The 10,182-nt window shown below is 44.2% G+C and overlaps 1 protein-coding gene across 1 annotated transcript; it reads right to left on the bottom strand.

The window, feature by feature from the left end:
* Nucleotides 1-270: 270 nt before the first annotated feature.
* Nucleotides 271-9,734, bottom strand: LOC117764192 (E3 ubiquitin-protein ligase pellino homolog 1-like). The gene is made up of 7 exons (XM_034589775.1): nt 9,629-9,734; nt 6,381-6,539; nt 2,902-3,031; nt 2,464-2,565; nt 1,786-1,983; nt 1,523-1,711; nt 271-1,216 (listed from the first exon to the last, which is right to left on the bottom strand). The coding sequence occupies exons 2-7, from the start codon at nt 6,464-6,466 to the stop codon at nt 638-640; spliced, it is 1,284 nt and encodes a 427-aa protein (XP_034445666.1). The 5' UTR covers nt 6,467-6,539; nt 9,629-9,734; the 3' UTR covers nt 271-637.
* Nucleotides 9,735-10,182: the final 448 nt, after the last annotated feature.

Below are 10,182 nucleotides of genomic sequence, written 5' to 3'. Positions count from 1 at the left end.
CATTGTGAGATGAAGTAATTAAGTGTTTGATGTTCAGACTAGTGTATGTACATTTTGTGTGGATCTTCTGCTTTAAATAAAGTCTCTGCAAAGTGGTTCTTCTTTCCGAACTCGTTTCCTAACTCCTTACAGCTTCTCCTTCTCATCTTTCCTTGACCAAGGAACAGTGGTTGGGAAAGAGATTATTCTTCTCTCTGCATGACGTCATCACCACAAGATAGCAGTGTTTGTATCAGAGACATTTTAGTTTCATGTTTGTAAAACCAGAGGAAGTGGAGACGTGTCGTCCATTTTTATTTAGTTCCAGAGAAACAGATCAAATGTCAAAACATTCATGGGTGAATGGACACAGAAATAAGTTTTAGTGGAAACGCTGGGAAACATGGCCGCTGTTAAATTCATTTACAAAAGACTGAAGAGATGAAAGAATAAATAAATCAAACATGATCACAGTTGAGGTCAAAACTGTTAGAATCATATATATATATATATATATATATATAAATTAAGAAAGAGCAGAAATCAATAAATGACATAAATTTGTCAAAATTAAGTTAAATTCATTTCATTTTCAGGATTAAATTATGAAAGTTCCCAAAGTCAGAGCTCATTGTTCTGTGCAGACGTCTGGTGGTCTCTAGTCCAGTGGACTTTGGAAGATGAGTCTGATGCAGCCCACGTCTCCGCTCAGCGGCCGGATGCAGAATGGGCAGGCGGCATGGAAGGCGTGCGTGCCGTGCGGCAGCAGGATCTGACTCCAGTATGCCGCTGTCTTCTGGGAGCAGACGTGACCGCAGGGGACAAAGGCGTGAGTGGGGGGCTCTGCATCCAAATAGAATCCCGCCTCGCAGCCCAGCCACAGCGGCACATAGGGGCCCTGTGCCCGGCACATGGGGCACTCTCTCTCCTGACATTCCGCCTCCACCTCAGGGTGGCGGCGTCCCCCCCAGCCGTGGTAGCCGTGCACGTGGCCGCAACGCAGGTAAGCCCAGGGCTGCTTCTCATCCAGGACGTCTTTGCGGCGCAGGCTGGGGAAGGCGAGCGTATTGAAGCCCACAGGACACTGCGGCCGCCCGGCGTTCAGCTCCTGCCGCAGCACCTCCAGGTGTTTGACGGTGGGGGTGTGTGCCAGGCCCTCAGCTGTCCGCCACAGCAAGGTGGCGCCGCACAGGTCGATGAGCGAACCGTCCACCAACTCGTTGGACTCAGAGGAAACCTAAAGAAGAGATGGATGAAACGTTAAAACATTTAGGCCTCGTCCACACGAATACAATTTATTGTAAAAACAGAAACTCACGTCGGCCCAGTCCAGAGTTTCAGATCTTTATCAGTTGTGGGTTAATGGTGAGAAAAATTCTAAATGAACGTCTCTACAGCTGGAGGAGAAATGTGGGATTCTCTGACACTATGTGACAGGGTTGGTGTTCAATTTATCAGTTTTCTGTATCACACATTATATATAACTTTTCCTCTGTTTGATTTGCTCGTGTACGTTCGTGCTCAGTGTGTTCGTCGCCCTCACCGTCTTCCCCCTCTGCTGAGCTGACCTCGTCTCCCGCAGCGTGAGGACGTTGCCGCAGACTGAGATTTCCCTCCACAGGCCGGGTCTGGAGTCCTGGCTGAAGCCGTGACGCGGGTGCATCACCAGGACACCATTGGTGGTCAGTCCGTCCATCTGGCCGTCCTGCATCCTCCACTTGGCCGCCCTCTCCTGTGAAAAAATGTTTTAGTGTTTAATGCTTTAATTTTGAGTAACGACCGGCAGCACCGGTTTTATGGGCCTACCCCGAGGAAGATGTTCTTGGAGGAGTCGAAGCCGGCAGCGTAAATCCGTGCAGAGTACGGCGGGTTTCTTTGGCAGATGATGCGGCACGCAAAGCGGGAAATTGTGCTCTGAGCCGCCTGACTGTCGGCGAGGGCCTGACCACCGGGCACCATGTCGGTCACCACAAAGTCGATGGGATTCTCCGTAGAACGTCCGATCTGTGATCAGAGAAACCACGTTACACGAGACAGTACAAGTAGCATGACAAATCAAAGTGAGCAAGAACAACAACTTTCTTTAAATTCCTTTTTTACCCTTCAATTAATTACGTATTGTTCCTCATTTGTTTATTTTGCCTGAGACTGAATTCACATTTGAATCAAGACTCTGAGACGAGCATTATCTGAATCTAGCAAAGAGGACATGTTTGTTTTTGGACAGAAAATATCTATCAGCGATGATGAAAACCCAGAAACCACATCATCTGTGTCTCCAACAATCTGCAGCCGCATGGAAAACATTTCCAGTTGAGCTGCAATTTAGTAAATATTAATTGAGTGAATCAAAAGAGAGATAAGGTAAAGAGGATGAATCTCAGTTTGAGATGTCAGCTGTACTTTCAGGAAGTTCTTCTTTCTGGGTTAACCTAACCCTAACCCTATTCTAGGTGGAGATCTAATTGTCTGGAGGATACAGACCTGGAACATGTCTGTGTTGCTGTCCTGGGTGTACTCCACCACCACCGTCTGTGCCCGGGACAGAGTGTATGATATACTGTGCTGCTCCTTGTTGCTGACGGCCTGAAACACAGGAGAGATCAATAGTTTAAAGAAACATATGTGGTGAACTCCAGCCAACATATCTGAGGTGGATGATGGGTGGATGATGGGTGGATGATGGGTGGATGATGGGTGGATGATGGATGGATGACAGATGGATGATGGGTGGATGATGGATGGATGATGGGTGGATGATGGATGGATGACAGATGGATGATGGGTGGATGATGGGTGGATGATGGGTGGATGATGGGTGGATGATGGATGGATGATGGGTGGATGATGGGTGGATGATGGATGGATGATGGGTGGATGATGGATGGATGATGGGTGGATGATGGATGGATGAGCTCTCACCTTGGTGGCCTCAGTGGAGCAGGACGTGTGGACGGTGCTGGGTTTCACACCGTTTGCTCTGTTTCTGCGACACAGAGCGAAGCGCCTTTTCCGACGCCCCTTGTCACCGCAGGGTAGAGAGCCGTTACATCTGAGGACATGACATCATACAACTGTTTACTAACAAACAGACAAACAGCTGGGACTGTTTACTCACAAACAGCTGGGACTGTTTACTAACAAACAGACAAACAGCTGGGACTGTTTACTAACAAACAGCTGGGAGTGTTTACTAACAAACAGACAAACAGCTGGGACTGTTTACTCACAAACAGCTGGGACTGTTTACTAACAAACAGCTGGGAGTGTTTACTAACAAACAGACAAACAGCTGGGACTGTTTACTAACAAACAGCTGAGAGTGTTTACTAACAAACAGACAAACGGCTGGGACTGTTTACTAACAAACAGCTGGGACTGTTTACTAACAAACAGCTGAGAGTGTTTACTAACAAACAGACAAACTGCTGGGACTGTTTACTAACAAACAGCTGAGAGTGTTTACTAACAAACAGACAAACTGCTGGGACTGTTTACTAACAAACAGCTGGGACTGTTTACTAACAAACAGACAAACTGCTGGGACTGTTTACTAACAAACAGCTGGGACTGTTTACTAACAAGCAGCTGGGACTGTTTACTCACAAACAGCTGAGACTGTTTACTAACAAACAGCTGAGAGTGTTTACTAACAAACAGACAAACTGCTGGGACTGTTTACTAACAAACAGCTGAGAGTGTTTACTAACAAACAGACAAACTGCTGGGACTGTTTACTAACAAACAGCTGGGACTGTTTACTAACAAACAGCTGGGACTGTTTACTCACAAACAGCTGGGACTGTTTACTCACAAACAGCTGGGACTGTTTACTAACAAACAGACAAACAGCTGGGACTGTTTACTAACAAACAGCTGGGAGTGTTTACTAACAAACAGACAAACAGCTGGGACTGTTTACTAACAAACAGCTGAGAGTGTTTACTAACAAACAGACAAACAGCTGGGACTGTTTACTAACAAACAGACAAACGGCTGGGACTGTTTACTAACAAACAGCTGGGACTGTTTACTAACAAACAGCTGAGAGTGTTTACTAACAAACAGACAAACTGCTGGGACTGTTTACTAACAAACAGCTGGGACTGTTTACTAACAAACAGACAAACTGCTGGGACTGTTTACTAACAAACAGCTGGGACTGTTTACTAACAAGCAGCTGGGACTGTTTACTCACAAACAGCTGAGACTGTTTACTAACAAACAGCTGAGAGTGTTTACTAACAAACAGACAAACTGCTGGGACTGTTTACTAACAAACAGCTGGGACTGTTTACTAACAAACAGCTGGGACTGTTTACTAACAAACAGCTGGGACTGTTTACTCACAAACAGCTGGGACTGTTTACTAACAAACAGCTGAGACTGTTTACTAACAAATGTAATGTTTGACAAGTCACATCTCACATCCAGACCAACAGGTGTGAAGTGTCAGGTTCAACTTTGTGTTTTCTCATTCTATGTCTGTGTAGTTTATACAAATAATAAATACTCAGTACAATGTGCATGTTAAGACTTTATACCATTTAAAGTAGAAGGATCATATGTGTCTTTATATATTTATATGGTCACAAAATTACATTCATCTATGAGACAAAGACATTTCACTGCTGCTCCTGAACGGGATTAGTTTCATATCATGAAAATGAAGAATCACTATTTTGAGATTGGTGAGAATTTCTGATCACCGCATATCGAAGGTTTTGTTCAAGTCCAGGTCCATGAGTCTCTGGTGTTAGAGTCAAAGTCTTTATAGACGAGCGATAACCGCATCAAAGTTTTAATTTCACCAAATATAAATGCTGATTCTGATGATGTATGAAAGACTCGTATCGGACAATTCTATCAGCCAAACGATGAATCTGTCCGGATCTATTTTTATCTTTTCTCTGAACTACATTAAAGTGTAAAACAGCGCGAGGATCATTATTCTCACAGCGTTAGAAAACAAACTGAACGTCATGTTACTCTCAAGTGTAAAAGTGGGTTTAGTCGGACGTTATCTTCAGAGCCAGACGCAGGTAAATAAACATTGGAGTTCAGTTGGGAGGTGAAACATTCTTTCACAGGATAATACAAACTTCCTGTGTTTCAGATAAGTAACGGTCTGACCTCCCCCAGCAGCAGTGTGGCTCCACAGCACCACACACAACTCAACCTCGGTTTTCACAAACTGTAAGGCTCTTTAAATTTAAACTCTATGACCGGAGTCACTGTCAGTTTCTCTCCCCTGTCTTTTGAATTCCACATGTGACCACTACGACACAACAGCAAACAAAAGGCCTGACGCCTCAGCAGCAGCAACGTTCCTCACATCCCTCGACCAGTCTCTCTCCCGCCCGCCATCCGCCAGCTGCTTCTTCACTGCGGTTGAGTTTCACACTTTAGTCTCAGCTGTGCTGCTGCCCAACAGAACCTCTGGATTGGATTTCACTCAGTGCATAAAGAACAGGATCTGCTTCATCACTGTATTGATTCTGAGTTAAACATGTTAGAACAAAGAGAAGTTGGTTTTAAAGGTTTGTCGACCACAGTGAGGCTGGACATCAACACACGAGTCCAGACGAGTTTTAACTGCTTCATAACTGACGGACGGGAAACAAATCAAACAACTTTACACATGTTCAGTAAAACCATAAAGACTTTCTGTGTAATCATCATCTTCTTATTCACCTGAAATATTCAACTGAATTACTTCACAATGAAGGATTCTTTCACACCTTGTTTGGTTCAGTTTAGTCTGAACCTAAATATCAGGTGTGAAAGTTTCCTCAGAGCACGGTCAGACTAGTGCAGAGTACTGGAGTACTGGAGCACTGGAGTACTGTAGAGTACTGTGGAGTACTGGAGTACTGTAGAGTACTGTGGAGTACTGGAGTACTGTAGAGTACTGTGGAGTACTGGAGTACTGTAGTACTGTAGAGTACCGGAGTACTGTAGTACTGTAGAGTACTGGAGTACTGTAGAGTACTGTGGAGTACTGCGCCTGAAGGTGCTGATGCTGGTAATGATACATCACGATGTTACCATGGCAACCTGATGAACGATTCATTCATTGTCAGACAAAATTCTTTAGTCCCTAAATAACATGAAACCAAAACTAACCAGATCCCATGAAACAACGGAACAAACACATGAAGCTCGTACAGTTTTCACTGTGGTGGATTATTTATCTAAAGCAAAGTGATGTTCACTCTGTAGAGAAATGATCTCATTCCAGATGTTGTTTTCTTTAGACAATGGTTGTTTCAGGGACTAGAAAAGAGAAGTTTACTTGTTAAAGCTTAACACAGCTTCAAACGGGTCAGCGTGTAAAGCTTCACCTTGTTGACAGTGTTGTTTTCACCGCACATGTAAAATGTGGCGAGTGAACATCTTACCCCAGCAGTAAGAGCTCTCCATATTTGATGGGTCCTTTGGTAGAGGCGGGGGAGGTGGGGATGTTTCCCTGCCCGAGTGAAAACATCTGTGCGGCGTTCTGTGGGGGGGTCGCCCAGTGTCGCCCTCAGTGCGTCTCCATCAGCGCACGTTCAAGACACCTACACACACAACAATAAGAAGTTTAACAACTTTGACTTCACATACACACATTCTGATAATTAAATGTAAAGTGAGTCGTTTCTCCTCACGTCACTTTGAATATTTAATTTAAAATGTAAAAACAACTGCTGTGGCATTCACACAAAACACACACAAAGGCTTCAGCACGGCCTCACACATGACCACGATACACACACACACTGTCTTTGTGCTGGGAGCCACAGTGGCACACAATCTACGTATTGACTGCAGAGCACTGAGTGAGGCTGTGAGGTGGCAGCGGCTGAGACACTTTCACTTTCTGTTGGTCACCTCTTCAGGCTGGTGGTTAGAATCATTGCTGCGACAGCACCAGTAGTTTCCTGGGGAACTTTTGAAAGCCTCGAGTTTTCTTTGACGATGGGTCGGGTTCCCACAAAACCATTTTACATGTGACGTCCACGTCAGCGTCCGTCTGAGGGCCGGAGGAAACCACGAACTATCCCACTGCTCTGTTTCACCATTTAAACTATGAAAATGAATGATTATTGAAAACACTGTCACTCAGTGATGTGACTGACATCGACCACGTCCATGAACAGCGTCCTGGGGGAAACCCTGCAGCCAGTTTGGCTTCAAGTTGAAGATATTTATAGTTGTGAGTATCATGAAAAGAAAAGAGAGCCTCCTCCCTCCATCCATCACGACCAGCTACATCCAGCCCCCTGAACACAGTCAGGCAGTGAAGAGGCAGCGGACAGAGAGTAATTCACTGCCTGGAACTGGACACCAGGGAGGACGACTCCTGAAGTGACTCGTCTCAAACAAACCCTCTGTTGTGAATGTCTTTCCTCTCGTGACGGAGACGTAACCTCCGCCCACAGACTCCATCACTCATGGTTCCTCATCGACGACACAAAGCTCTTTGGATTTCAGCTTCTTCTCCAACAACTGCATTTCAACATCAAATGGAAGAACTACGTTTCTTATGGTGGCGCCCACTCTGCATCCCACTCGTAATATTAGCATAGTTTTGAATCTGAATTCAGTTCTGATTCCATCATTGACGTGGATTTCATGTGTAAAACAAAGTGAATCAATGTGTTGACTCTGACTGGGTCGTCCCACTGGATATTACCCATGATCCTCTGCTTCCTGAACCTGAAGAGCTGCTGCTGTAACAAATCCACCAAACTCTGATCAGAATGTTTTAACAGTTTCCTGCTGAATGTTGGAGATAAACTCTGGTTTTTAATAACTCCTGAGTGTTTTTAACTGATCTCAGTTCAGCTTCACTCTTCACCTGGAGCTGGTTGTGACAGTTGAAGCTGACTCTCAGTCAGTTCTTCTCACAGGAGATGGAACCCACTCACCAGAGTCACAGAGAACAGACGCTCAGGGAGTGAAGGAGGAAACTTTCTCATGTTCACACTCAAACTTCAGACTCATCTCATGATGACTTAAGGTTAGAAAGTTGCTCCCTGCAGCTTGAGGAAGTAAAGTTCAGCTTTGGGCGTCTTCATGAGCAGTTCACTAAAACACCACACACACACACACACACACACACACACACACACACACACACACACACACACACACACACACACACACACACACACACACACACACACACACACACACACACACACACACACACACACACACACACACACACACACCCCATTTCCCCAGTTCACCATGGCAACAGTGTGTGTTGGATTAAGAGGATGAAACAGAGTTTAACTAACAGTTTCATTATGAGTAGATTAAAGCAATGGTTCCTTTCTTGCACCATGAAAACACCAGATTATTCAGATTGGGGCTCATTAACCAGATGAACAAAGATGACACACGGTCATTAATGTTTGAATAAAAAGACGTGAAGCTTTGCTGGAGGATTTCACCGAAGATCAATATCATAATAAGAGTTAGTTTTTCAAATGACTAAATACAACATTCTGTCGTCGCAGAGTTTTTCTTGGAGCTGGGTGACGATTAGAATCACTCAGACTCTGACAGTGAAATCATTAAGTGTTTTGCCGTTATTTCAAATTTCTGATTGTAAGAAAGATGAGGTGTGTGTTTTGAGGTGTGACACTATTCAAACACTGATGGATACGATCTCCTGATTCATTTTCTGAGCAGATAACAGCTTTAAAAACAGGCACGTGCCCATTGTGCCTTCGAATGAAGGGTGTTACGATGACGGTCTCCTCACCCTCCCTGCTTTCGTCCACTCCCTCTCTCCAGGCCCGGGTCAGCGTGTGGCGTGTGGAGAAGGGGTCGGCACGTCTGCCAGCTTTTAACTTGAGCCGACAGTTGGACAGAAAGAGCGAAAGTTTGAGTTTTAAACGGGGAACAAAGGCAGCGTCTGCAGGGACAGATGCTCCTGTTGGACGGGGAATGCTAATCAGTTTGTGTGGCCTGAACAAAAGAGGCCAGCTGGGCTGCAGAGACCCAGGAGGACCGGCCTGTCAACCACAACCACTGCTTCATGCACACACACACACACACACACACACACACACACACACACACACACACACACACACACACACACACACACAATAATCAAAGTGTAATTACTTGGCGTAAGATGTGTAATTACTCTATATATAGTTAACAGCAAACTTAAAATCCAGGATTTGAAGAAAACACTACAGGAGTATTTTGGAATACTACACAACATACATTCAGTCAAAGTATAATTGTGTGTATTATTTCAAATTACATGTGTAATGTGGTTAAATAACTATCTTTACATCCTGAATTCAACATCACACACACTTCATATAGAATCATGACAGGGAACATGGGTGTTAAAGTTGAGGGAACAAAGAGAAACCATTAAAACAATTAACACATTATAAGTTAAATACACTTATATCAAATAAAATGGTGACAAATAACACAAATGAGCTCAAATCTCTTTTGAACACAACAGTTCGGTGTTGAAATGAGCAACGCGGGATTATTCTGAATGTGTAAGATTAAAATGACAGAAGATACGTTTCAGTGAAGTTGAATAAAACCGGGTTTCACTCATTGAACTTGTTGAGCTTCAGTTTTCACGTGAAAGTGAGCGAAGACAAACTGGTTTAAAATCAACTCACAGAACTTCGGAGGCTCCTGGTGTGAACGTCCCGCTCACCGATGAGCTCATCGGCCTCTGAGCGCTGAACGCGACTCGGTATTAAAACCTTCACCGGGACTTCGACCGAGTTCTCTTCGGTCAAACGTTAAAATCACAACAAACTCAGTGAGCTTCAGCTTCGTCTCCGAACCTGCCTCTGATTGGCTGATCCTCACATTCTTACCCTTACACCGACCAATGAGCGCTCTTCATACCCGACTGCAGCCAATCAGAGGCAAGAAAAGGGCGGTTCTTGAAAGACAATGCTTGAGCCTCTTCCTCCCACATCCTTTCAAAATAAAACAAGGAAGTGCAGCAGCGGCATTTCAAAGTAAAGCAATAAAAAGTGTTGTGATATTTTCAGATATTTATCAGTTGGTAAAAAGTACTAATATTCAGTAAAAGTATTATCAATAAAGTGAAGATACTATCTGTGAAACCCTTGAATTCAAGACTTTGATAAAGTGAAAGTACAAACGTGTTAAAGTACAAGTTTAATACAAGATGTTGAGTGAGGTTTCAAATATAAA

This window comes from Hippoglossus hippoglossus, chromosome 1 (genome assembly GCF_009819705.1).
Source record: "Hippoglossus hippoglossus isolate fHipHip1 chromosome 1, fHipHip1.pri, whole genome shotgun sequence".
Classification (NCBI taxonomy): Eukaryota; Metazoa; Chordata; class Actinopteri; order Pleuronectiformes; family Pleuronectidae; genus Hippoglossus; species Hippoglossus hippoglossus.
This window is presented reverse-complemented; position numbering and strand designations above follow the sequence as displayed.